We start from the raw sequence: 27,347 nt of genomic DNA, 5'->3' as shown, positions 1-27,347 counted from the left end.
AGGTCAGGGGCAACATGTCAATACCCAAGTCGACCAGTTCCATCCTTCAGCTGGACCTATCGTTGTATGGGGTTGCACAAGGAGTCTTTTCTGATAGCTCCATATGCTCTCGATGAGGCAGTAGATCATGTGCACGTCAAGCCAAAGTCGAAATAGAATGGTATTTTGGCGGAGCCGGGCAATGTAAACGACCCACCTTTGGCATTGCAAGTCCTCTCAAAGGCCATGCAGTCTGGAAATACCAAGACCTGTGACTGGCCTAGAGTATTGTGATCAGAAGAGAGATGGGCAGGAAGAGAATCTACGGGACAGTCCCAAGCAAAAATGTGGATTTGAAGGCTGGGGGGACAATGTGGACAGGTGAAGGTCCGGGCCCTGAGAGCAGCCAGAGGAAATGGTGTATGGAAGGGGACACCGAGGCGAGGAGGAGGTGGAGTCACAGTGCAGAAGATTCGATTCAGAGCACTCGAGATAACGATGAGATTAGTGGGACCATCCATTGCCAACATACTCCGTAGAGGGAGGTCGAGGTGGCAGAACCGAAAAGCAAGAAAGGAGACGCGCGGTGGAGAGGGACACGAGAAGCCGTTCAAATGACTAAAAGGCACCAGGCCTAAAAGGGGTGGCCGACGGTAATTTTACCATTGCTGTATCAAATCTGATCTTGGCACGGCTCCTGCCTCTACGGAGTAAAGTTGCAGGAAGAAAAACGCGTCGATGCCAAGCCCCTGCAACCCAGTTTTAACGTCACTGCAAATCAAGCACAAGACGCTGATACTTTGACAACAACCTCGCAGCACCTATCAAGTTTCAAGCCCCGTTCCTCTTCACAGGCGTTCGGACCATCGACGTTGAAGCGGGATTTCATCAGTGGCGAAGATCGTCATGAGCTCTGGCGCTTCCGTGGTGGTTGGGAAGGCCTGTGTTGATTCGCTTGGACCGCCAGCTGCTCCTTCTGGCTCCTGTCAGATTGAGCTGGTTTGCTGTCAGCCAGGCGTGCTTCGCCTACACAAGCTACAGTCAACACACATCGACGTAGCAAAGCAAGATTGCTGACAGCGCCTTGTGTTTGACTCAAGGTATCGCGATGTCACTCTCCGAAGGTGATCCCCCCAAGGAGCAGGCCCATCTTCCCCCTCGGGTTTTACCTTGCACGATGATCAGCATCCGTGGCGATTTTCCACGTGCTCCTGGATCGGTTTTGCTGGACCTACGTGCATAAACGAGGATCATCGAGCGCTGTTGTACCCTTTGGATCATTGAAAAGTGATCGACTCCTGTCCCCTGATCAGTTGTAGAGCCGTGGTCTTCCCACCGCCGCCGTTTTGATATGGATTCTTCACACACAAAATCGGCCGCGGTCTCATTCAACCGCCGCCCAGACATTCGTGCGCCAGGCTTCTGATTACTCGGCCCATATCCACACTACTGGACGGCCCCATGCGGTGTCTCTCACCTTGTTCGTCGAGCCTTTCATCGATGTCTGAGAGCCGGGAGATTGCCTGGTTCTGCCATCGCTGTCACCACACCCTCTGGCATCGCTGACATCTTCTAATTTGGCTCTCCTGGAACCTCCGGGACTCGAGTCACCGACTGTCTTCGGCTGTGGCTGTGGGCCCATGCCCGTCCACAGTGCACTTTGCGGACTGCACCCAACTCCTGCTGCTTGTGCGCCAGTTGAGCCTTGCGCCAGATTGCCTGCCTTGGCCTAGCACTCCGTCCAGGCTAAGATCATTGCGCTGCTCCCTAAACTAAATTTCCTCCACCACAAACCCACTTCAAGCCTCCTGTTTGAGTCTTGGAAGGACAGGAGGTCACGACAATGGGTGTATATAGAAGGTGAAGCTCGCACCCCGTTCCCAACCTCTCTTACAACCATCTCTACAACAGCCGCACAGGTCAGTCATTCGCTTGTTATATTTGGAAGGATTTTTCCTTCAGCCACTCTTTTCAGAGACCACACTCATTACATTCGTTCACTATGCGCTTTTCCACCTTCGAGGCCGCCGCGACGGCTTTGCTCGCTGGTGTTGCCATTGCCGACCCTCTTACAGTCATTAACCCCTGCCCGGGAGCCACAAGCACAACCATCCAGCCCATCACCGTCACCAAGCAGTACCAGGAGGTCTCGACTTGCGCGACCGTGTCGGCTTGTTTCCGCGGCTCCTGCGTCACTCGACACCCATTCGAGACTTTCGCCTATGTGAGCACCGTCATCCCCGCTGCCTGGGATGGCACCCATGAGGGAAAGACTGCTGTTACCTCCACCGCCCAACCGGTCACAGTTTCTCGATTCCAGACGACCCTTACCAAATGGGTCACTCCCACCGCCGTTGTCACCAAGGACGGCACCACGTCCAAGCCCGGCCCTACTCCCATCTACCTGACTATCGCCAAGGACTTCTTTGCCCCCTACAACAAGCTTGGTCCTTTGGCCATCCCCGGGTATGGTGGCAGCGGTCTGTGCACAGAATGCGACACTCAGCCTGATGGCAGCCGATCCCAGGTTGTAGATGTTGTTGAATGCCGAGCTGGTCCCGGTGGCTCCAAGTGCATGGCTTATGCCGAGACTTGGATCTCCAAGCCCGCACCATCCTCATCAGCAACCACTGTTCAACCGGTTTCCACTCGTTTCGTGGCTCCATCTGCTGGAACCTACACCTTCACTTTCCCCTTCATGGCCCCCGCTAAGACCATCACCGCTGGCACCACCACCATCACTGTTGCACCCGCACCATACTACGCACATGTGACTCGCGTGTGCCACCGTGCCAGACAGACCATTGATGTCACTACCACAATCACCAAGACCATCTACTGGACCGCACCTTGCAGCAGACAGCCACCCACGACATCCAGCGCTGTCCCTGTTCCCACTGGCAAGCACGGTTTCCCAGGGTGGCCTCAACGCCCAGGCGGAGGCAACAACGTCGACAACATTGGAGACGATGCGTACGACTGGGCTGACTGGGGCAGTGATGATGTTACCAGCCCTTCCAAGCCAATTCCAGGCAACTGGGGCGACTGGGTTGTCACCAACACCGAGACCGTCACCGACACCGTCACCATCTCCCCAACACTCTCCACCACCTCAGTCGGCGCCACTCTCACCACCTCAAGCTCCAGCAGCCAGGGACCTATTGAAGGCACCACCACAACCGAGACCACCACCACCACAGCTGAGGAGACCACCACCACCACAGCTGAGGAGACCACCACCACCACCACAGCTGAGGAGACCACCACCACCAGCACCTCAAGCTTCAGCAGCCAAGGACCTATTGAAGGTACCACCACAACCGAGACCACCACCACCACAGCTGAGGAAACCACCACCACCACCACAGCTGAGGAAACCACCACCACCACCACAGCTGAGGAGACCACCACCACCACCACAGCTGAGGAGACCACCACCACCACCACAGCTGAGGAGACCACCACCACCACCACAACTGAGGAGACCACCACCACCACCACAACTGAGGAGACCACCACCACGTTCGAGACCACCACATCCACCATTACGTCGTTCACCAGCACGACCGCTTCCATCACCACCACTGCCGAGACCACCACCACCTCTCTCGCTGTCATTCCCGTTGACCCCAACAACTTCGTTGTTGGTGTCAACAGCAATGCCAAGTACCACAAGCGTGCTCTCCAGTACCTCCGATTCGATGGCGAGGATGCTGTTCTCACCCCCTTCATTTCTGAGGCTGCCTCCTTCCAAATCACTGATGAGGGTATCTTGACCTCCGGTGGTCTGTTTGTTGACGCCGACAGCAGCCAGCCATTCCTTCCCTTCTCCTTGACTGCAACTCTCAGCGTCAACACCGCCACCTTCTCGATCTCTCTTAGCGGTGCTTTGTCCATCAACTCTGCCAACCTTGGCTTCTGTGTCACCACCCAGAATGAAGTCTTCATCCTATTCACTTCTCAGCCCTCCTTCGTTTGCGTGGGTGTGTCGTTGGTCGCTGAGGATCCTGACAGTAAGTAACCCCACATGCCTGCTCCTTTGGGCGCAAGACTGACCTTGACAGCATCCGCCACCACCACTACTACCGCCTCTCCGACAACTACTGCTGATCCTTCGGGCGATCTTGATGCAGATGTCCCGGCTCCAACAAACGTTCGCCGAGGCGTTCAATACGGTGGACGCAAGTTCAGCCACCGTCGCCACTAGACGATTCTGACACGACTTGGGCACTGCGGCGGGCGAGCCGTGCAGTTTGGCAGGACTAATGGAATACATATTTGGACAGGAGCGGATCCGCATGACGGAAGGGTGCATATTTGATTTCACATTTACATTCGACTGCAATCGCGATGAGTAGCCCTGTTCTCTCGCTGCCGACTATCACTGGCCGGCCGTAGGGACCGGGGCACTCTTGCTGATTTTCATCCTCCTAGACTGACTGTTGGCTACTCGGGTTTGATACATGGTTCACGACATAATGTGGCGACGGAGGTCGGGCGTTGTCCCTTGGAATCTCTAGGCAGTTGACTCGACAGACCAGATACAGGAAATACCACATAGCTCGAGCAGGGCTGAATCGTCTGCGAATCCGAACCCACGGGTCTTTTTTCTTCATACTCACGCTCTGGTTCAATGCTTTCAGGTGACTTGTGGATCGGACACTGACTTCGCAGAAAACAGCCACAGGTGGAACATAGGGGACGAGTGTCTGCCTAGAAGTCCGTGGCTTGAGACACATGGTGTAGCCTGATGAAGGATTGTTGACTTGACGTTGGCTTAAGCACGTCCCGTCATTTGAATTTTGCCTTTAGCCCCTGCTCTGGTATCAGCTAGTAACGGACAATACGCCTGGGTCGCGTCTGCTCCACGAGACGTGTTTTCCCAGTAGCCAGGGCCGGGCTCATGCACGCGGCAGGAGCGCCTGGATTTTGGCGACCCCTTGGCTGGGAAAGCGCCGTCGCCGCGCCAAACGCACGTGCTTAGCTGCGGGGCGCTCGAGGAAGCCATCGCGTACGCAATATCTCGCCTTGCCGATCAATAGCAACACGCATCACCTATTGAGGAATTCTGGTTGCTTTCTTTCATCCAGAAGATAACACATTGATTGCTATATGAAGAAATGAATGAATCCAGCGCGATTCGTGTGCTGTTCATTTCGCGACAGGGTGAATCAGTTCCCCCTTTTGCCGTCCACACAATAGTGTGCGTCAAAACTCAGGAGCTGACAGTTTTGACACGTTTTGACGTTTTTGCGCCGAGGCCGGCCCAACTCACCTCCCAAGTTGTTATAGGCCATTTTCATTGTTAGGCAGACTGGACTTCTGGCCACTTTTGAGTCCACAACATCAGGCAGTCCTGCTGATATGTAGTTTCGTGCGGGCTCTGCCATGTTGCCCTCACAATCTTTTGTTCTAAGCTTGATACTGTTTTGTCGATATATCTATCTCAATTTCGACTCGGTCGAACTATGGGAGTGTTTCGCATTTCAGGCGTGGCCTTGGATCTGAGACATTTGCTCAACATCTCAAAAATATCATCAACCACTTCTCGGTCTGTGCACCACAAGCCTAGTTGTCTCGCCGTCTCAGCCACCGCGGCACATCGCATTTCCTGATCATCGCAGGAAAGGATCCGTATTGTGCTGTCTGAGCATGAGCATACTGGATATGCCTCCCGCTCAGAGCTGGGTGAAGCATTTCCGACTCGGTGGCTACCTCGTGAGAACATCACATCCCCGTTTTATCATTATTTACCAACGGAAGCCCTTGCACCCTACATTTTGCGAGGGGTGGGTGTCATCCTCGACCGAAAGAGGCTGAGTGATGCTGATGTGGTCCCCACGCCGGCGAAGAGTTATTTGGCCATCCTCGCTGTTTGATGGCTGTATGATTAGCCATGTTTTTGAAGGTCATGTCAAGTCACCTTACAAACGAGCGGAATAAGTGGCTTCTCCAGATCGATTGCCATCTGCCAATAGCTCCAATAATGTATAGTATGCCCTCTGGTTCAAATACTTACCTGCGCCACCGAGCCTTGCATCAGCGTGTAACACCTTTTGAGACGTGGGACAGCATGCCCCAAGCATATATTGAAGGCACTGCTCGCACCAGTTGCGTCATCTACCCATTGACCTTCCCGAGCCATTTGTTTTCAGAGGTAACATCCTAGTCGTGGGCGCTCATCCCTACAGTTGAGTGTTCTCGATACACCATTTTGATGTTTGGACGACTGAAAGAACAATGTCTGGGCCATGCAAAGAAGCCAATGACAAATTCACAAGTTCATCTCGTTTGACACAGGTGAATCTCCCACCAGCAAGGCAAAAGGGCATACGCCGTACTCTCACGACCAGAGGTTTCGGGCATAATGTTGTTATCTCCGCTCCGGCGAAGCAGACCGTCGCCTGAACCATGATGAGAGTAAAACATGCCAAGAGGCATCTCCGCCCACGTGACAATCATCATTGGACAGCAACTGAACCTAGCACCCTAGGTACCTCTTAGCAGCAAAGGCCGCAACAGCACGCTCTTGTACTCGTAGCTCCCAGCCAGCTACTTGTTCGGCTGTGCGGCAGTTTTCCTATGGCAAGACGGGCCCTTCGCCTCAACGCCCCCAGGGCCCGGTTCTTTTTCGCCGCCAACCCGCCTCCCAAGCAATCAACAGCCCAGTAGGTGCAACCATGGCCCTCGCAGTGCCTTTCCTACGCACCGGCTGCTCAACTGCAACTTCCGGGCTTTCTCCAATTGGCCGCAGCTTCCTTCTCCCAACCATCGTCGCCGTTCTTTCCCTTGTAACCTCCCTCCCAGTGGAGACGCCGAAAAAAAAGGTTGGCTGCCCCTTCCATACCTCAGAGAATCATCCTCGTCGTCGTATTTCATTATTGCAGCTTGTTTTCGCAGTTAGAAAATCTCATCCCCTTGCAGCTACATCCAAGCCTACTTTCCTTCTAGAACCTTTCTCTCTTCTCTGTCCTTTGTGCAACCACAGCCTAGCCTCTGAACTCTCCACTCTCATACACCATGGCCGCTACCAAGATCGATGGCGCTATCCAGAACATCGCTGCCAGCGAGCCCAAGAAGCTCTCTGGCCTGGATCTCTACAGCAGATTCGTAAGTTTGAAGCTCGCCTTACCTCACCTCTTCAGCTTGACACTAAACTGAACCTAGGCCTTTGCTGGCGCCGTCTGCTGTTCCGTCACCCACGGTGGTTTGACCCCTGTTGATGTGTACGTCGGCCCTGTTTGAACCTCGACCTCCTCAATTCCAGCCTGCTGACACTTTCCATTGTAGCGTCAAAACCAGAATCCAGCTCGACCCCGTCACATACAACACTGGCCTGATCGGAGGCTTCCGAAAAGTCATTGCCAACGAGGGTGCAGGTGCTCTCTTGACTGGTGTTGGTCCTACCTTTGCCGGTTATTTCCTCCAAGGCGCCTTCAAGTTTGGAGGTTACGAATTCTTCAAGCAACAATCCATCAACCTCCTTGGCTATGAGACCGCCTCTAACAACCGAACCGCCGTCTACCTCGCCTCCTCCGCCGCCGCCGAGTTCTTTGCTGACATTGCCCTCTGCCCTCTTGAAGCGACCCGTATTCGTCTTGTCTCCGAACCAACCTTTGCATCCGGCCTTGTCTCCGGTTTCAGCAAGATCGCCAGCCAAGAAGGTCTCGGTGCTTTCTACAGCGGCTTCGGCCCCATCCTCTTCAAGCAGGTCCCTTACACCATGGCCAAGTTCGTCGTGTATGAAAAGGTTGCCGAGCAGATCTACCGCTCCGTCGACAAGAACACTGCTTCTGATGGAACCAAGACCGTCATCAATTTGGGATCTGGCTTGATCGCCGGTTTCGCCGCTGCCTTGGTCTCCCAACCCGCTGACACCATGCTTTCTAAAATCAACAAGACCAAAGGCCTGCCCGGTGAGGGCACCACTTCTCGACTGGTTAAGATCGCCAAGGAACTTGGTTTCCGCGGTAGCTATGCTGGTATTGGTGCTCGTTTGTTCATGGTCGGAACTTTGACCGCCGGTCAATTCGCCATCTATGGTGATATCAAGGTATGTCTCAATTCACCCATTGGGTTCGAAGTCACCCTTGCTAATTCATCACAGCGTGTCATTGGCGCCGTGGGTGGTGTTGAGATTGCCAACTAAGTCTCTGTCAACAAGTCCTGTGAGCTCTTTCACCTTCGTCAGTGCTCGCGCGATGCGGTTCCCGTCTAGTTTTAGGCGATGGTTTCTACTGCCAATCGGGGCCTCCTGCGCAATGGTTCATTTCAAAAAAGAAGCCCGACAGCTTCCCACGGATACATTTTAGACTCCACCAGCATTCAAGAGCGAATAGAAACTGCGTCATGGCCCTTCAAAGAATACATAATGCGGACTGGTGCATTCAGCGTGGCCGTCTTTGGCAAGTTCCGCATCAAGAGCATCGAATTGGAGAGGAGGCAATTGAAGCATGAGCCGACTTGATTTAGAGAGATCGAAAAGTGCATGTTTGATTGCTAGGATAGATAGACGGAGTTATGTACCACCAAGCAGTAATGAATGGGTGATTTCTGATCCGTAATGGCAAATGGCCTCTGCTTGCTTTTAGCCCTTTATGAATCTAACTCTACGCATGCTTTCGCTCGCCTCATTTGCCGAGATCAAGGCTGCATTCATCGAGAGTCAAAGTATATGGTCACATGACATGACATGGCATGACCTTGGTGGATGGAAACATTGTAAGTCTTCGATAACGAGATCTTAAGTTCAGCGATGACGTGGGTATCTTAACCTGGAATAACTGGCTTGCCCTTTCTTTGCGGCCGACTAAAGGGCGCTTGAGGATACTGGAGGAAACCAATCAACCACGAATTTGTCACCTATCCTTTGTGGAAGTAGATGCTCAGTTCGCACATCATTCTAGGTTTAGAGCGGTCTCGTCCTTCTACCAATCCACCCTTCGAGCACGACCATCGTGCGTGAGGAGCCTGGCAGATGGCCCCCTCACCTCCGGCCGCCACAGATGGCTCCAAGACGTGGACACCCTCGTATCTCTTTCCAGAGATTGAGGACGATCAGAATCCTTGGAACAGGATCCACGCCCATCTCGAAGCAAATGAGGTCAAAGCTGCCGTGTGTGCAGCGTTTGACCTGCCCGTGGGCGACAGTTTCACATATCATGCTTCCGCAAGTGTCAATCTGAGTCAGGTGCAAGCTGCGATTCATGCCGGGAGAGCTAATGGTCTGCATGCGTGGTATCTCGAACGGCACCCCATCCTCTTAGAGTCTGCAGAGTCACCAGTCAATCATGAGGGTGATATCGATCATAGCGTTCTCGGCCAGTCTACTTCACAGACTAGCGGATACCCACCCCCTGCTGACGTGTATGCTTATATATCTTTATTCGACCCTTCCAAGGTAGCCGCCAACAGCTTGAGGTCGTTTGGAGCGAATGCGAAGAAGGGTTCTATCCGTGCTACCGTCGCCGACTACTTGTCGTCAAAGAGACACCTCGACTCTTCAATCTCAGTATCCAAGCTCAAGGTCATCCCAGCCAAGGATGGAAGGACTACTGTTGGGCACCAGAACCCAGCCCTAGACTTTTGGGCCTATTCAGTGTCTGCCCTTGAGTATGCGGGTCCCAATCGAAACACATCTTTCGTACGGTCTTCACACCATCTGCTCCCAGTCTTTATGCATCATTTTGGCTGCGTAGCTCCTTCCTATGAAGCACTGCAAGTCATCAAGAAGCTTGCAGGCGGAAAATCCGTGATTGATATGGGCAGTGGCAACGGGTACTGGACGTTGATGCTACGGCGGTTGGGCCAGAACGTGGTGGCCATTGACAGTGGGCAAAGCAAATGGCGCACAGTCTGGATACCCGATACTGTGGTCACAGATGGGATACAGTACCTGCGTCGACGATCTGGCTGTCCTGATAGCCTCATGCTTCTCGTCTATCCTGTGGTTGGATGGGACTTTACGCGCAAGGTCATCGAGAGTTACACCGGCGATGTGATCTGTTTTGCCGGGACGCAGAATGGAAATGGTTACACAGGCTTCAAGGACCAGATGATAGACGAATACATGACGATAGAACGCCCCGGATGGACCAAGGTAGCTCAGATTCCCCTACCAAGCTTTGCTGGTAAAGACGATGCGTTGTTTGCCTTTAGAAGGACTTCACCAGCATCACAGTAGCGTTGCTCGTCGCTGATGACGCGCCGACACTCGTTCTCGAGTTTCTTAACAAGATTCATGCCACCCTAACCAACATTCTGTGACGGCTTCAAGACTCTGCACATGTCAGTCCTGCAGAGGATGCATTTCAAAGTTTCTGTAAAGTATTAGTCCTTCTAGAGCCAAGGGGGATGCACCATGACGCCATGCCGACACCAAAAGAACCCCTCTTAGGTAAAGGCTCGCTCAAATCAACTATCCCAGCTGTCCAATGGTTGGAGTAGCCACACCAGAGTATCCTCGTGTTCGGTCAGGCCGTCTCCTCGTGCGACTGGTGCGATTTCACAGAGACCAAGGCTCCTGTGCATGGTGATAACAATGGTGCCCACACGAGTCAGCACACACTACCCTGATCCGCCACGACGTGGCCAACTTTTTAAAATGTCAATTCCCTCGAGTTATAAGGCTGAGTGGAATTAACTCATCTTTTGTAACCGACTCTTCGCTCGATTGACACATAGCGAGGAGCAATGTCATCGCCAAATTTTGCAGATCGGCAGAAGGCCTTCTTCCGGCGGTTAAGAGGGCGATTTGGGAAAGAGCGACAATGGCAGCAATTCCCAGGTAATCAAACCCGACCCATCTCCATTGCATTCAAGGAATGGACCTTTAGCTAGAATGGTATAAAATGAGGGTTAGATGAGATAAGCTGCTGTGGGCTGACTCTTTTGCAAAATTAGGGGCGGCATCACTAACTGGAAAGGGCGATCGAGAACCTACCGCCGAGAATTTCACGATGATCCAATTCTTTGAGTGGTACGTCCCCGACGACCACAAACATTGGCAGCGGTTGGATCGTGCCCTGCCTCATCTCAAAGCCACCGGGATAGACAACATCTGGATTCCGCCGGCGTGCAAGGCGTCGTCACCTAGTGGAAATGGATATGATATCTACGATTTGTACGACCTGGGCGAGTTCGATACCAAAGGGTCTTTGGGCACCAAATGGGGCACCAAAAAGGAACTACTCGTGGCCTGCAAGAAGGCGGATAGTCTTGGCCTGGGGATCTATTTCGATGCGGTGCTCAATCACAAGGCTGCGGCGGATCATGTTGAGACTTGTCGGGTGGTCAAAGTAGACCCCAACGGTGGGTTTGTCCGTGGCCGTAGTGATCGTCGACTGACCTTGCTAGATCGCAACAGGGAAATCTCGGACGTTTTCGAGATCGAAGGCTGGCTCGGCTTTGATTTTGCGCAGAGAGGCGACAGGTACAGCAAGCAGAAATATCACTGGTATCATTTCTCTGGGACCGACTATGACAACAAGTCGAAGGAGACTGGGATCTATAAGATTCTAGGGGAGAACAAACAATTTGCAGGTGATGTGGATACGGAAAAGGGCAATTATGGTACGTGGACCTCTTGCACCGTGAATAATGTGGGCTTCATCTCACCTACGTCACTTGTGTCACTTAGACTATCTGATGTTTGCCGATCTCGACTACGCGCACCCTGAGGTGCAAGAAGACGTCAAGAACTGGGGTGTGTGGGTGTCCAAGGAATTGAACCTCAACGGGTTCCGGTTCGATGCGGTCAAGCACTATTCGGAGGCATTCCTCCACGACTTCATCAATAACCTTGACGCCAATGTCGGACACGACTCATTCTTAGTGGGGGAATTTTGGAAGACGTCAACCCCGTCTTTGCAGGGCTACCTATCGAAAATGAATCATAAGTTCAACCTTTTCGACGCCCCCCTGGTTGAGAATTTTCACCGTATCTCAACAGGAGAAAGGGCAGACTTGCGGCAAGTGTTCGACAACAGTCTGACTCAAGCTGAACCTTACAATTCCGTCACCTTGGTACAAAATCACGACACGCAGCCTAGCCAAGCGTTGCAGCTTGAGGTCACGGGATGGTTCATTCCGCTGGCATATGCTTTTATCCTGCTCAGAGTTGATGGATATCCATGTCTGTTCTACGGAGACGTGTATGGTATCAAAGGGGGCGTGGAGAATGACTGGCGAGGGCCCGCTGCTGGGGGAAAGATCCCAGACATGACTCTGGCGCGCAAGTTGTACTCATATGGTGAACTGAACGACTACTGGGACCAGCCGAACTTGATCGGATGGGTGAGACGAGGGACCTGGGATCGACCTGACGGGTGTGCTGTTGTGCTCAGTAACGCAGAAATGGGAGAGATCCGCATGTTTGTGGGCGAGGTGCACAAGGGAGAAGTCTGGACGGATGTCCTGGGTTGGCAGGATCGAGAGGTGCAGATCGGAGACGATGGATTTGGTGTGTTCAGTGTGGGTAGCTGTAGTGTCAGTATATTCGTGAACAGCAAAGCCCTGGGGCGGGATCAGTTTGGCAAATTTGATGATAGGATTTATAGATGAGAGAACTAGGATCATGGCGTTCTTGTTCGTGGCCTTTCGAAGCTCGGGAGCGGTTTGGGGATCTGAACTCGTGCTGAATATGCTAGATGCGTCTGTTAAACATTCCATAGCCACAAGTACCCTATGATTTCTGTCAATGGCGGCCTTTGTCGATATCCTCAAAATAATTTCCATCCGGGGGGTGGTATTTGCTACCTTCTTAGGAGCAATGGTCACGTGTTAGTGGTCGGCACCTGTGTGTAATCGGAGGGATGTCGTGACGCTCCTTGAGTGTTATCTTCCTCGCCATCCTGCTGCGCAGGAGGGTAAAGAGAACAGCCCAATCATCATTATCGGAATGAATCATCATCTTTCATAAGGTTGCCCAACCACCCATCCACTCATGAGGGCTGAAGGCATGCTTGGTGATGCCGGAAGCGATGGGGTAGCCAATGCGAAATAGTGTCCTTGTCCGGAACCCCATCATCGGCGTGACTTAATCAGCTGGAGAGACTCGGCCGTGCTGGTGAGGTTGCATACATCGACATCACAGTAAACTACCATGTAATGATTCTTTATTGATCATCTCGAGCGTCGGCCGATTGCTCTTGATTCATGAGCCGGTCCAGAAGCTTGATCATCTCCGAACAACATGCCCACGGTAGTTTCGCGAGCTCATTCTGAAACATGGTCAGGACTTTCAGAGTGCCATACCTGATGTCCCCTGGACGTTGGCTCCGGAGTTTCTGCCATACCACTAATGCCGACAGAAACACAACAATTGGTAGCCATATTGCCATTGCGCCGATTGAGCTCTTGGACGCCTTATCGCAATGATATAATACCTGCCAAGATAAGTCCATGGCTTTGTCAGGTACTTCGATCTTGGTTGCTGGTCTTGTTGGCCCTCTAGTCGTAGCTGCAGTTCTCCCGTACCCGGCGACGTACGGGAGCTCCCACATTTCGGGGCAATGGAGCTGTAAACGAGTGAAGTAGCCGAGGGCTAGAATGTCGCTGCCAATGTGATCCTGAAAATGGTCTTCCCATCTCGACAATGCTGCAAGCAGGTCAACCCTTAAGCGACAGAACTCTGACCCTGCAGTTAGGGGCGCCCAAGGATTTCTGAGCTTCTTGTTACTGGTCAGGACGTGTCGATTAGGAGAGGGGTTGATGGATTCCTGAATATGACCGTTTATGTTCTGGCCAGAAGTCACATCAGGAAATTGGAGTGACAGAAAGCTACAATTGACATGGATGGTGTCATTGAGAATCGCCGTCAGCAGCAGAAGTGCATCTTCTGGCCGTCGCATATCTGAAGGGGTTTCATGGCCATGGACGAGGCAGTTGTAGACGGTCCGAAACTGATGGTTGGACCATGGCATGCGTATAAACAACTCGCTGGTGGAAAGGTTGGGTGCAAGCCCAAAATATGCCGCGTGAAGGGTGTCAACAAGTATCATGTAACTGATGAGCGAACTGTTCTCAGTGAGTCAATATGGCATTCCAAACAATAGTCGGGTTCGTTTTACACCTTTTCATCATGAAGTCCTTGTCCGCAACGTTGCTAGCATGGTAGAGAGGAGAGTGTCCATCAGTTAGATGGAGCCGCCTGGAGATCTATCAAAGGTTTCAGCATTCTTTCAATAACACCACGAGAATTCTCACCGTCACAACATTAGACAGAATACCTGAAGCCTTTCTCCAGTGGACTTTATCCGCGGACAACAGTCCGTAAGTAGATAGCAAGGAAGCCTGAATGGAAACAAGTCACAAGTCAGTACATTCACTTGTTGCTCTGCCGGATGCATACCGCAATGACTGCTTCAAGCTGGCGGGCCTCGCGATTATCAACTTCAAGCATGACAGACCACAGGTTCACACCAGCGATAAATAAGGCTGCTGAGACGTCCTGTCTGGATGAGTCGTTTGAAGCGGCACTCGAATGTGATGCTGTTGGTGAGGAAGTAATTGATCCCAGGCACGCGGATGCGAAGTCGAGATACGGAGGCGTCGGGCTGGAAGAAGTCGGCACATTGTCCATAAAGTCCAAGAAGAAGTGTTTTTTGAAAGTGGTCGAGAACAAGGTCTGAAAATGTGCCAACTCCTGGTCAGTCGGGGTTGGGGGAACTTCAGAAAGTAACACCATCGGATATGTGTACTTGAAGACATCGTGCTTTGAGGCTCTGTCAACACGATCCTATAGGCCAGCTTGGGGTGTTTAGGTACCGAATCAGCCTGCTGAGAGGCTCCTATCTCAGGATCATCATCGAGTAGAACGTCGTGCTCTGCGCCTTCGCTGTGCAAGAGTGCGGCTCGAAATTGGTCCAAAAACGTCGCTGCAGGGCTCTCATTGGCATCATGTACATCCCACCTGGTCGGATGTCTTTCGCCAGGCCACTGGCGGGAGGTTGAGAGGGTCATGGACGGGTCAAAGTCACATGTGTCAAGAGCACGATCATGCTGTGATTCAAACGTTGAATATGTTTTGAGACTCATGGTGAAGCCTGGTCTTCTCCATAGATAGTCCGGGCATGGAACTCCACGAAGTCAGTGTCTGGGTCCATCAGAATCAATTTTGCCGTTTGGCACCAAAGACGCCACGCACCACAGACACCAACCAACTCATGGGCCCAACACAAGCGCACCAGGCCCGGACCCCTCCATCACATCATGGGGTACCGATTCTATCGGGAACCTCGGCCTTTGGAGTCTTGGCAGATTCTCCCATTTCAATCTACGTGATGGTCTTCTCCAGCTTTTGCGAATGTGTATTTCCGCCAACCCCCAGAGATCGGCTCCCCAGGTCTCTTCGACCCTCCACATCGAAACCCCGAACCCTCGCCTCCGCCAGCTATCCTTGAAGCCATGTGATGGCCAGCCTCAACATAACACAAGTAACCCGGCAAGAAAAGAAGGTACGTCTATTGCCCCAGGCTGGCAAGATGACGCGAACCTGCCATGCGTGTATATGGGCACTTTACTAGTCCAACTCACTAATGCTGAAAATAGTGTGATATCTGCTCTCGTTGTTTTGCTCGCTCGGAACACCTGATCAGGCATCGGCGGACACGTATATATGATCTTTACTGTTCTCATCTTCCTTCTGCTAACCCTACCCTAGACACTAAAGAAAAGCCATTCACGTGCCCATATTGCCGTAGATCCTTTCAGAGATCAGATATCAAGGCAGTGCACGTGAAGAAATGTCCTGCGGCCCCAGTGGATCAAAGCAATGGCGATACTACAACCGAAGGTGGCACGCGAAGACGTGTCCGCATCGCCTGCGACAACTGTCGAAAACGCAAAATGCGCTGTGACGGAAGTCCAACCTGCGCATCTTGTCAAGCAGCAGGTTCTGTCTGTCATTACAGTTGTTCCAGCGAGACACGGGCTCCCTCAAGTCAGGGATCACGTCAAGGCATCTCCATCCTGGGAGACATCGATCCAGTCTTGCAAAATGTCCACATGCCAATAGGTGACACACGCGGTTCGCCGTCGGCGACTCTTGACATGACCAGCTCAAATATTGACAAGGCTTCAACTTTAGATTCCAGTTTGGAAGTTGCGAATGGCGGCAACATAATCCTGCCCATGCCTTTCCCAGAGCTTAACTTTCAAGGCGTGGCTCCCGATGATTCAGCAGCACAAGTCTCAACGGATATTCATATGCCAGATCTGACCTCCTTGAATATGCCACTCTCTGGTGAAAATGCCTTCTTCAATCTCCCAGAAAATGACATTCTCGGTGAATTCTGGCAAACCCCAGTCATGGTATGTCTTCCAGGTTGGGTAGCACCAAATCATTTAATAATTTTCACTTAGAATAGCCAATTCTGGTTCGATGGCTCAGAATTGGCATGGAGTGCCGGGCTATTTGACTCAAATTCACCCCTTCACGATCATATCTTGTCATCGTCCATGCAAGATCTCACAGCGTCCATGCAAGAATACTTTGATCGAAAATCTCGAGCGCCCTCCCCTTCTTTAAACAAGGCCAGCAGAATGTGGTATTCCACCCCACCAAATCTGGTTGACCACAATAAAGACGTCCTTCGAGTCTTTCTTGGCATATTCCGCCGGCATATTCCTGAGACATTTTCACTTTTCAAGGATAACACTTCTGGACGACAGAATCGTGCAGCATACATTCTGGCCATGGCTGCCATGGGGGGTCTTTTTTGCACCGTCCCCGGCAGCGCTCAAGTGGCCAAGTCACTGTACAACGATGCGCGAAGGCTGCTTCTTGCACATGTATGTATCCCTCGGTTCTTCAGAGCATGGTTAACACCGAACAGTTTAATATCAGAAATGACCAGGATGAAGTCACCATCGGCAATGAAGAGAAGCTTGTGGTAGTAAAGACCGTACTCCACCCTCAAAGACTGATGTTTTGCTCACAGGCTGACAATACGAAGTTCATTCTTTTGGAGCTTTATGGTCTGTGTAGCGGGGACAAGAGAAGCTATGAGTTCGTCGAAGCTTTCCATGGGAATCTCATCCATGTATGAGGCAGGGTCCTTTACAGTCGACGTGCGCTGACACATTCATCTAGTCAGTCCAAGAATTCAGTCAAGCCTCACAAGGTCTTGGAGCGACTGACGATAGAAACAACAGCTATGTCCAGTAAGCCATGTTCGTGTCATCCTCCCAGAGCCTCTATTGACTGTGTTGTTCAGGCTACTTGAAGCGCTTTACATCTTGGACTGTTACCGCGTCATCATCATGCAGCGCCCTGCATCCTCATCTTGGCAACGCGCCGATATTTTTGTTCAGCAATCACTGCTTGATACCCCGGTCTCTCATTTATCAGCACTAATTGCGGAGCTTAATGACGGAAACCACAACTCCGTATTACAGACCTCTAACACCTTTGGTTTGGCCAGTTTAGCTTCTTTGAGTACTCATCTTTGGCCAGCGATTTATTCACGACAGAATAGATATGGGGCAGATAAAGTTTTGATAGAAAGCTTGTCGCTATGGAACCCTAGCTATGTCGAGTTGGCTTGCGACAACTGGCTTCGGACGGTCGGACAAGCACAGGAGCCAACTCATCTCACTGTCTACCACATGATGAACATTATGCTTCATGCCAATTTGACAGTCCTGCAAAGTTTTGCCCACTCGTCTCCAGGTTCAGCAGTGCGAGACCCAAAGAAAAGTTCGATTGCGAAGGAGATTGTCGCGTGGGCACAGGACAGGAACTTCAAGATATCATGCTGGCACGCGGAAAACATGATTGCATCCATTGAAGGAGCATTTTCAGTGCCCAGTTCAAGGACTGAGCATGGATATCACCATTCACATCACGCTTCATCTAACCCGGAGCAGCGGAGGCTACCATACGAAGCACCACACGTTCCATATGCGGTGTACTATGCCACATTGGTCTTGTGGTGTGGCTCTGTGATTGTGAATGGAGTAGTCACGTCCTCAACTGCTGCTCTTGCTCAGATTGCTAGAGGAGAGCGCGTCCTTTCCTTGCACAAGGTGCATATCGCCCAGCTTCTCGCACGAGTTCTGCATGAGGTAAAGTAGGGGGTCTACTCCTGTCTCTGGTCGATCCTCTAATCACATTTGCTACATTAATAAGTGGCCCGACTCCAGTGCTATTTTCTTATTCTTTTTGAGAGACGTTTTCCACGGCGATGTCCCGCTCATATAGAGGTCGTCAATCTGCTCTAGGCTGATTTGGCCAGTTTCTGGAACGAAGAAAACAGAGCCAACCCAGATTAGAGCAGAAAGTCCTCGAGTCAAGTTTCATTTTAGTCTGTGAACATGCACGTAAGGAACGGAGCTATATGACTTACCTGCGAAAAAGTAACCAACATTTAATCCCATATTTCCGTAGTTTGGACTGATCATATAAGGGATGCTGAAGGAGACCACAAATGCTACAACTTCGTATAAAGCAATGACAAATGCCTGACCGTAGGTTCGTAGCCTCAGAGAGTGTTGCTCTGCTGAGCCGGTGGACAACCTCGTCCTAAGAATTAGACCGTAGGTGAAATTCCACAAACAAGGGAAAACGATCAGTATAAGCTGTGCTGTGTTGTTGCTTTGCCCAAAACCGGATCCAACAGCTCCAATTATTAACATGTAGGTACCAAGGAGGCCATAGCCGAAGAGAAGAACGAAGCATCGTCCTTTATATTCGACCAGCCACGGAACCAAGATAACACCACCACTTGCCGACGCCGCTAGGAGGACGTTGATCAGGTAAGGATTTCCTAGGCCGATGCCAGCAAAAAAGATGACTGCGTAGGTAGTAATGAATCGAGAGCCTGACGCGGCGATACCTAGGGCGATGATCGCAGAGGCCAGAGTCCTCCTAGCATTAACACCTCGAAGAATGTCCCAAAATCTTGCTGAATCTGTTCTCCTCTCAAGCTCAAGATGGCGCACAACTTCATTAAGCTGATAAGAGACCACAGGATCGTCGACTGGTTTTCCGTAGTATATGGCAAAAGACTTGCGGGCTGCATCGTCGCGGCCCTTGGTAAGTAGCCACCTAGGAGACTCAGGGAATGCGAATGTTAGGACCCCATAGGTAATGGCGAGGGGAATATGACAGATGATCGGTGTTTGCCACGCGAGGTATGTCGTATACTTTGCAGTAGCCATACAAACACCGTTTGCTGTGAGCTGACCAACTGCCAAACCCCAGGCGAAAAATCCGAGGAAGATGCCCCTAATTCGTGGCAGCAAAACCTCAACACCCCATAAAGGACTGGCTGCGAGAAGCATCCCAAGTCCTACTCCTTGAATGCACTTGCATGCCATATAATTTGTGTAGTTTCCAGCAGTCCCCAACATACCACCAGCGCCAGCGGCGATAATTATGCAGGCCGCCTGCCGCCTGAATAGTACCTCGTCGTCCTGTATATTGACCAAAGACGCTTGCAAGCGCAGAGCCGAGACCGATGAACAGTACCGTAATTGAGACCAAGGACTGTTGTAGGTCGGTAAGACTATATCCGTTGACAATTTCTCCATTTGACGTGAGAATTGGGCCATATGACCCAAAGGCTTGCTTGAAAGGATTCATTAGTAGCACAACGCCACTATAACCTACTTTTCGATCAGTACTACCCCCAAGGTACATTCCTCAGAACATACCAAGATCAAAGTTGTACATCCAACCAGCCATGCCGACATATATGCCCAAGAATATCATTCTCCAAGTAAGTTTCGGCTGCTCGACAGCTTGATGCTCACTAGAAGGGTAGTCGACATGTTCGGTACTGGTTTTCTTCGCCGTCACCGATGTCCTCTTCATCTCGGTGTCTGACATGTTGGCTTTGTTTCCGGTGCAACATGAGAAGTAATCTCGAGAGTAAAGTTCTGGATCTCATGTGAAGATCAGGACAGCAACAATCGCGGAGTATGTCCCAACGTCTGGGGTCTGGGGAGTCCTGGTCGGCAAAGGGGGTTTCCTTGGGGGGATGCGGCTCTCTGTCCGACCTGCGGGTGCGGATGCGGTTGCGGCCCCGCCTCCACCTCGTCTGGACCTTGATGAAGTTTGAGCTCCGCCGATAAACGGGCGTCACTTACACAACAGTGGCCATGGTTTTATTTCATTTGAACATGGCTTTCGGCGGAAAACAGCACTCTGAACTAATAAGCCCGGTTTCAAGTGTGAAACAACACACCGTCCTCTATGCCTCCATGCTTGTGCTACTGGCGTACTGCCTAGTAGTCGGATTTTACAACCTCTTCTTCCACCCGCTGCGCAAGTTCCCGGGCCCCCGACTTGCCAGATTGTCACAGCTCTAGACGAAACGGGGCAATTTCTATGGACGTAAATCAGAGATCATCCACGCCGCGCACACTCAGTATGGTTAGTTGAACGTCTAATATATGTATGGTATGCCGTTGTCCACAACTAATAAAGCTTCGTCTTAGGTCCTGTTGTGAGAGTTGGACCCAACGAGCTCTTATTTGCCAGCCCCCGAGCCTATAAAGAGATTTATAACAACCAGGAAGTCTTCGCCAAAGATGAGGGTCTTTATGTGAGTGGTCTCAAGGCCATGAAATAGCCTCGTTGACACGTCTTTCAGAAATCGAAGAAAATAGTCAGCGAAGATAATCTTTTGACAAATCGGTTTGTTTCATGAGCATTCGAACGGAAGTGACCAGGGCAATAGCTGACATCGACTGTCCCGCCGCCTAATATGGCCTGGGGCGTAGAGACACACAAACAGCGTCGCAAGCTGGTTAACCGAGGCTTTTCACAATCGGCGATGTTGGAATTCGAGCCCTGTATCGATGCTAAGATTGCCAATATGCTTGGGAACTGGTCACAGATCAGCAAACAGAAGACGCCCTTCGATGTATACCCTTGGGCACATTGGTTGGTTTTGATATTTTTTGTTAGTTGCTATGGAAGCTGCAATTGCACTGTTTTCATGATACTAATGGTCGTTCTCTACTTAGATCACTTGCTATTCGGCGAGGATCCGGAGTCGGTGAAACGCGGTTTCCCACATCACGTCTGGGAATATTTCAGACTGGTAAAACCTTTAGTTATCTTCGTAAGTCTCTGACCCTGCAAGCATAGACTTTTGTGCTAAGCGAGACTCTCAGTTAGAACTTGCTCCTGGGCTGCAAACGTTCGGCAAATATCTTCCAAGACAGGTTGGGGATGGATTCCGTGCGCTTAGGTTGTGGAAAACTGTAAGTACATGTCTAGTTGGCTGTGATAAGGTCTCGAGTTTTATCTCATCTAGCTGCGACGGTATGCACTTGAAGTCCTGGCCAAGTGCCGTGGGGAAAAGGTCATCGCTCCTAATACTAGTTACGATAAATCCGCGTTCAAGGCATCTGAACAGGTTGACTGGACAGCCGGGCTCCAGGGTGAATTAACAGCGATGGGGGACGGCGAGTTTTTGATAGGTGATGCGACTGACATATCTTGGCTATCAAGTGTACCTTTCACAGGGAAAACTGGGTGGTAGACTGGTAGTGTTAGAGAGCTATAATATAGGAAGCCGTGTCACGGCGCCTACCAAAACCCTAGCACTAAGTGGCCAAGACCGCATAAGGGAGACGCACATAAAACGATTACCCTTTAGGGGTATTACTTAAAGCTCTTTAGAACTACAAGTCTCTACAAAACCTATAGAAAGGAAGAGATTCTTTAGTTATATATATCTAAACTACTGTCTTTCTAAGTACTATAGCTAGTAACCCTTCCTATAATTGAAGATCTCTCCTCACCTAGCATGGGACTCGGGAGACCCGAGGCAACCCTCGGAGAAGTCTGCCCTGGTCTGCACGTGACACTGACACGTGACTTCAACTCCCGAGGCTGCATTTCTTCCCCACCAGATGCGGCGACAAAACTCACTCCTTCCCCATTTCCGTCTTGAGTCCATGGATGTGACACAAAATCATCAAACACAGGCGGAGAGATGAGATATCTGTCGTGTGATGCTAAATCGTTGCGCATGAAAGTGTTTATCTTTTGGACTGCACTCCACCATGCAGGCGTCGGCGTCCCCCTTCAGTCCGAGCAGTGAATCGGTTATATCATCCACGAAACCCAAGAGGCCTCAAAAGCTCAACCGAGCGTGTCTCGAGTGCACGCGACGTAAGATTCGCTGTGACGGGACTTTTCCCTGCAAAAATTGCCAGACTGCGTGCACCCAACATCGGTGTGTTTATCGGAAACGGAGTCGCAGAACAAATCCATCCTGGAAGTGGGTGCTGTGTATTCCTTTTTGGTTCTAGGCCTCCTCGTCCGATTCTAACCACAATCACGAATGCGATAGGACAATCTCACAACAGGATGAAACACTAAGACTCCGCACCGACCTCTTGAAGCAGTTATTACCCGCTGTTGATTTCGATCGGTGCCCAGGCCTGTCCAAAGATCAAGTCCTTCGAGTCATTGGCAATGAGCAGAATCTGGGTTCCACGTCGCTGGCAGACAGTGTTTCATCTGGAGTACATGGGAACTACGAAGAACTCCCCGACGACGAATTCGAGCATGAGTGGGACGAGGCGTCAGTGGAGCAGGGTACCAGTGCTCCCCTCGGAGACGACGTGAATGGACTCGATGTTGATCGACACTCTCACACACCGCTCGACTCAGCCTCCACGGGCGCCGTTTTGAGCGCCATTTTTAGAGAATGTCCGCCAGCGCATCAAAAATTCCTTCGGATTGTTGGTTCATTTCCACGTCAACCTTCCCATCATTCGCACACAACTCTGCAACAGGAAGCGGGGAACTCTTCAGCTGCACCTGACTTGAAGGCCCTGATCGGGCCCGAATTCGAACAAGCAGCCATCGACGGCTACTTTGAAACCTTGCACTCCTTCATTCCCATGATCGACGAAACCTGGTTCCGACATCAGTTCTCGACCCAGACTCGAACAGATGAATCGTGGCAGGCTTTGTCAAACATGGTCATTGCGGTCGGCTCGATTACGGCAGGCAATGGAGATTCACATACAATTTACTTCAACAGAGCACGGGCAGTGATTGGGTTCAACACCTTCCGGTCTGGAAACCTGGACATGCTCCAAGCGTTGATCCTTCTCGGTGGATTGTACTTATACTACATCAATTCTCCTAACACGGCTTATCTGGTCCTCGGCACGGCTTTCCGGATGGCGATCGCCATGAAACTCCAGCAGGAATTCCCTACACACGCCAGATCCGAGAGCAAACGGGCTTCGGACGCTCCGCGAATGTGGTCCCGTGCTGAACAACGAAGAAGGATCTGGTGGTGTCTTTACTGCGTAGATGGCCGATCTGGGCTTTTGTTGATGCGCCCACAATTCAACACATGGGACCCCCTGTCTCCGACATTGACAGGCAATTCAAACAGCCACGCCTCCACAGAGATGCTCAGGTCGGGTGTCAGGGACAACGACGCAGACCCTGGCCTCACTCCAGACGAATGGGAAGGGCGTTCACTTTATTACAAAGTTCGGGTCAGTTATATCTCGAACCAATTGAGTGACCGCCTGGCACGGCCCGGGAAGATGACGACAGACGAGATGGTGGCTCTCGACACGCAGCTCCAGGCATGGGTGAAGGCATCTGAAGACCAATTTCGATTGAATCGATGGTGTCCCAAACGAGTCAAGATTGCGCAGGAGTCCTGGTGCCGTCTGGCCAATCTTGCCCGACTATTCATCGGTCGAACGTATCTGGTCCGCCTGGCTCGGGATCCGACAGCCTACGAATCGTTCGGCGACGACGACTGGCGCATCGTGTCTACATATCAAGCCACAGCCGTCAGACTGATCGATGAGATCTGCTCCGGCTCGAACAAGGACATTGTGATCGCGTGGGTGGCGGCATTTACTCTTTTCATGGCTTGCTTAATCCCGTTGCTGTCGATCGTCCTTGCACGGCGTGATGGTCGCTTCAGTGACGACGCAGTCAGAGATTGGGAGCAATCTCTAGACCGGGCATTACTTACGTTCAAGGACATGGAACCTTATCGACGGACTGTGGACCGCTATGGAGAAGTAATTCAAGCTCTATATGACGGAATCATGACGACTACCAATGATCAGAACCCTGCGGCCACCCAGCTAATGCACGAGTTCAAGCAATCGCCCTCGCTAGCTACGGTTCAGCCCATGACACTGCCACAAGCCTGGGATATGCTGGACCAACGCGACCTGGCCGATTTTGACCCTTTCTTGGACTGGATCGACTTTGATTTCACCTTTGGAGATGACATATTGGCCCCATATCCACCATATCCTCTGCCTGACTGATCTATTAATCTGGAAGCAGCATAAGAAGAGGTGGGTTGTATTATTACTTTGTCTGGGCGGTGTGAGGTTCCTATCAGATGAATTTAGAAACCCAGCTTCTCGGTGTTCATTGGGTTTTCTTCTGACGCTGATAGACCCCAATGCCCAGCTCACCACGCGATTTTGCCTATAAGGTCGACCTAGGAAAAGGAATTAAACTGATTTGTGCTAGAACCGCATGCTTCCACTTGCGCTAAAACTGCAGACATCCAGAGTCTTATCCTCCCATATATAGGATCGAGATGTAATCTTCGTGCAGAGGCACCTTGTTTAGACGGTGGACATATATATACGACAGTTCTAGGATTCCCACTTTTGAATTTACTCGTCGTGTGCCCTCAGGTCTGTTTGTGCAAATTTTCTAGGGCTGATGCGGCGGTAGAACAGCTCGTCGATTTCCTCAAATGAACGGCCCTGTAGCGGTGGAAACACAAGCTATGTGTCAGCAAAAGTATTCTTGCATTCCTGAAGGAAAGGTTGAGTATTAAATTGGGAGGGGAGTTTGCTCACCTTGGTCTCCGGGTAGTAGAAGAAGATGAAAACGATGGCAGGGACGGAAACGGCAAAGAAAATGAAAGCCACTCTAGAGCCCAAGTTTCCTTCGTCCGGGTTGATCATGTAAGGCAGGGCAAGGGCCCAGCCACCAAACATAGTGCCGCTCGTGCAGGTGGCCAACGACGCGGTTGGGCCACGCAGCGACGACGTGGGCACTTCTGCCATCAGGGCGTAGCCGACAGCCCCAATGGATGCTTGGTAGGCAAAAGCCCAGACGGCCATTAAGGCTGCCTGTCCGAAGACGATAGAGGATCGGGTTGATGCAGAGCCTAGAACACCGATGATCAAGAGTGAGCTTGTGCAAAGAACCATGCCATAAAAGATGGTGCTCCGCCGGCCCATCTTTTCGATCAAGTACCAACTGAACATGTTGCCAATGGCCATGACACCGGCGATGCCGACGGTGACGTCGAAGACAGTCTGACCTTGCATGCCAGCCAGCTGAAAGAAATAGCCCATGTAGCCGAGGACCCAAGAGCAGCCGGAATTGGCCTGAATGACATAGACAGACATGGCGATGAGGGTGCGCAGGCGGTTGTCACGATTGAAGCAGTCCTTGAAGCTGCCCGCCTCTGCGGATAGTTCGGCATCCCGGTCGAGCATAGCCCGAATTTCCTGGATCTTAGCTTCAATTTCGAGATAGGGGTAAAGTCTGGCGACGCTCTTGCGCGCGGCGTCGACTTTGTTACGAGCCATCAACCGGATCGGTGACTCGGGCACAAAGTATAACAAGGCCAAGCCGACACCAGCAAAACCCCATTGCACGGCGTACATGATCCGGTAGGACATGGCACTATCGATAGCCTGAGTCTCGCGCATCACGCCGTACCCGAGAAGTTGGCCGATGACCTGACTCCAGTTGACGGCGGCGATCATGATCCCACGCAGGCTTGGGGGGGCGACCTCGGAGCAATAGACCGGTGCCACCGTGACAAAGACTCCCAGAGGGATTCCGGTCAAGATCTTGCCACCTAAGAACAGGCCTAGTCTTCCGGGCGAATACCATTGAAGGAACACACCAGTAATAGTGAATATATAGGCCAAGCCGACAATAACCCGGTGGCCCGTATATTTAACTGCCACACCGGTCATGATGCCTCCCAGGACGGTGGCAAGGAGCGTTCCGGCCGTGAAGCCGACCTGCCAGGCAGCGGAAACCACCCACTGGCCCTCGTACAAATAGCCATAATCTTGACGCCAGCGAGGGATGGAAAGCACAATCGCACCAGCCATACCGTCATAGCCGTACATGATGCATGTGAAGAGCATATAACAGCACCAGCCTATGGCAGTTGGATTGGAGCGGGCGCTCTGAAGGATTGGGATCTTCTCATCCTCCTTGATGTGGATGTGTCGGTCCGCTTTGACCCCTTCATGGACAGCAGTGGCGGTGTCCTTGGCCAAGCTCTTGGGTTCGTCGACTGTGTCGTTGTTGTCCATGGTGTAGCAGGGGGGAAGTTGAAGGGGAAACGAAGTTTTGTAGTAGAGGCCACGGCCAAAAGTGTGGTATGGCCAGGGTTTGTACAGCCGGGAAGGGGGGTACCAGATCAGGAAGATATGAGCCCAAGATTGATAAGAGGTTCGGCCAAGAGAGGTTGGACAATCCGGAGGAATCTGGAGCATGGAGGTTTTAAATATCGGAAGGAAGCGATTGTCGTTGGCATGTCGGGGCCCCGTGAGTCGAGTCCGCGCTCTTACAGACTTTTTTGTTGATGGTTGAAAGCCCCTGATTCTGGGCACTTCTTGCCACCGGCTAGCGACAGACGACTCGCCTAGCACTGTTCTTTCGAACTTCGACGAGCCTAGCCTTACAGCAACCTTGGGGATTGAAATATGGGGCTCCGCTGAAATCAAGGAGTCATCCTCTGGGGGCGCTCGATCGGACTTCTGATTTGTTGGCTCCCGCGCCTTTGGACCTCGAGGTGGATGCTATGGCTTCGGACTTAGGACATCTCGGCCACCTACGCCCCCATCTGGTCCTATGCATGCACGAAGAAATGGTCAGGATCGCAAGCGGCGATTGGCAGTGGCAGCCGAAGTCAGGTTGGATCTCGTGATGTTGAATGACATTGACTAAGCTAAGCCGTTGTGCGTCTACGGAGAGACCTATGTGTGCTCGTAGTCATGTACATACAGAAGGACTTGTATGTACAGCACCATCAGCAGTGGTCTTCAAGGGTTTTTTCGTCCCGGTGATACCTCCAGGAGCGCAAGCGACATCTGGGGGTGCACAGACCACGGCAATTTGTACTTCCGACCAGGGTCGCGAGGCTCGAGGCTTTCCAATGACCTAGAGTCTTTGATCTCCACACTCTGGCCACGCCCAGGTTTTGCGCGACCCGAATGATTGGGCCTCCCGTCGATTCGACGCAAATATGTATTTCCGAGATCCACCTTTGGCCTGGTCATCGGGTGTGTCCCGATCGTCCCAGACGCACCTGAGGCGGCTTAGGCCTTTTGCGGACCAATGTCATCTCGTCTGGAGCGTCCGGGGCAGG

The 27,347-nt window shown here is 51.7% G+C and overlaps 7 protein-coding genes across 11 annotated transcripts; 5 read left to right on the top strand and 2 right to left on the bottom strand.

The window, feature by feature from the left end:
* The first annotated feature begins 6,756 nt into the window (after positions 1–6,756).
* Positions 6,757–8,655, top strand: PV10_03681 (uncharacterized protein). Its single transcript, XM_016368163.1, has 4 exons — positions 6,757–7,089; positions 7,147–7,205; positions 7,270–8,032; positions 8,087–8,655. Exons 1-4 carry the CDS (start codon positions 7,000–7,002, stop codon positions 8,126–8,128), a joined length of 954 nt encoding a protein of 317 aa, XP_016223951.1. The 5' UTR covers positions 6,757–6,999; the 3' UTR covers positions 8,129–8,655.
* Positions 8,656–8,956: 301 nt separating this feature from the next.
* On the top strand, positions 8,957–10,163 carry PV10_03680 (uncharacterized protein; the record flags this gene model as incomplete). The annotated part of the gene is made up of 1 exon (XM_016368162.1): positions 8,957–10,163. The coding sequence occupies one exon, from the start codon at positions 8,957–8,959 to the stop codon at positions 10,160–10,162; it is 1,206 nt and encodes a 401-aa protein (XP_016223950.1). The 3' UTR covers position 10,163.
* A 404-nt stretch (positions 10,164–10,567) lies between these two features.
* PV10_03679 lies at positions 10,568–12,663 on the top strand. Of its 2 annotated transcripts, XM_016368160.1 has the most exons (4): positions 10,568–10,765; positions 10,882–11,289; positions 11,335–11,550; positions 11,618–12,663. In XM_016368160.1, exons 1-4 carry the CDS (start codon positions 10,672–10,674, stop codon positions 12,538–12,540), a joined length of 1,641 nt encoding a protein of 546 aa, XP_016223948.1. In that variant the 5' UTR covers positions 10,568–10,671; the 3' UTR covers positions 12,541–12,663. The 2 variants fall into 2 exon arrangements, with proteins under 2 accessions (XP_016223948.1, XP_016223949.1); XM_016368161.1 differs by having other exon boundaries at positions 10,568–11,289.
* On the bottom strand, positions 12,511–15,034 carry PV10_03678 (uncharacterized protein). The gene is made up of 5 exons (XM_016368159.1): positions 14,746–15,034; positions 14,330–14,692; positions 14,185–14,271; positions 14,051–14,136; positions 12,511–13,995 (listed from the first exon to the last, which is right to left on the bottom strand). The coding sequence occupies exons 1-5, from the start codon at positions 15,013–15,015 to the stop codon at positions 13,095–13,097; spliced, it is 1,707 nt and encodes a 568-aa protein (XP_016223947.1). The 5' UTR covers positions 15,016–15,034; the 3' UTR covers positions 12,511–13,094.
* A 252-nt stretch (positions 15,035–15,286) lies between these two features.
* Positions 15,287–18,204, top strand: PV10_03677. Of its 4 annotated transcripts, none has more exons than XM_016368158.1 (9): positions 15,287–15,434; positions 15,529–15,589; positions 15,641–15,994; positions 16,067–16,290; positions 16,342–16,770; positions 16,815–16,883; positions 16,935–17,021; positions 17,072–17,142; positions 17,196–18,204. In XM_016368158.1, exons 1-9 carry the CDS (start codon positions 15,390–15,392, stop codon positions 18,052–18,054), a joined length of 2,199 nt encoding a protein of 732 aa, XP_016223946.1. In that variant the 5' UTR covers positions 15,287–15,389; the 3' UTR covers positions 18,055–18,204. The 4 variants fall into 4 exon arrangements, with proteins under 4 accessions (XP_016223946.1, XP_016223945.1, XP_016223944.1 ...); XM_016368157.1 differs by having other exon boundaries at positions 15,641–16,006; XM_016368156.1 differs by having other exon boundaries at positions 15,641–16,290.
* On the bottom strand, positions 18,097–19,810 carry PV10_03676 (uncharacterized protein; the record flags this gene model as incomplete). Its single annotated transcript, XM_016368154.1, has 4 exons — positions 18,097–18,263; positions 18,327–19,207; positions 19,335–19,587; positions 19,636–19,810. The coding sequence occupies 4 exons, from the start codon at positions 19,808–19,810 to the stop codon at positions 18,097–18,099; spliced, it is 1,476 nt and encodes a 491-aa protein (XP_016223942.1).
* A 2,092-nt stretch (positions 19,811–21,902) lies between these two features.
* Positions 21,903–24,439, top strand: PV10_03675 (uncharacterized protein). Its single transcript, XM_016368153.1, has 2 exons — positions 21,903–22,217; positions 22,290–24,439. Exons 1-2 carry the CDS (start codon positions 22,000–22,002, stop codon positions 24,253–24,255), a joined length of 2,184 nt encoding a protein of 727 aa, XP_016223941.1. The 5' UTR covers positions 21,903–21,999; the 3' UTR covers positions 24,256–24,439.
* Positions 24,440–27,347: the final 2,908 nt, after the last annotated feature.

Source organism: Exophiala mesophila (assembly GCF_000836275.1).
Source record: "Exophiala mesophila strain CBS 40295 unplaced genomic scaffold supercont1.3, whole genome shotgun sequence".
NCBI classification, from domain to species: domain Eukaryota; kingdom Fungi; phylum Ascomycota; class Eurotiomycetes; order Chaetothyriales; family Herpotrichiellaceae; genus Exophiala; species Exophiala mesophila.
The sequence above is the reverse complement of the archived record's forward strand: the minus strand, read 5'-3'. Positions and strand labels throughout refer to the sequence as shown.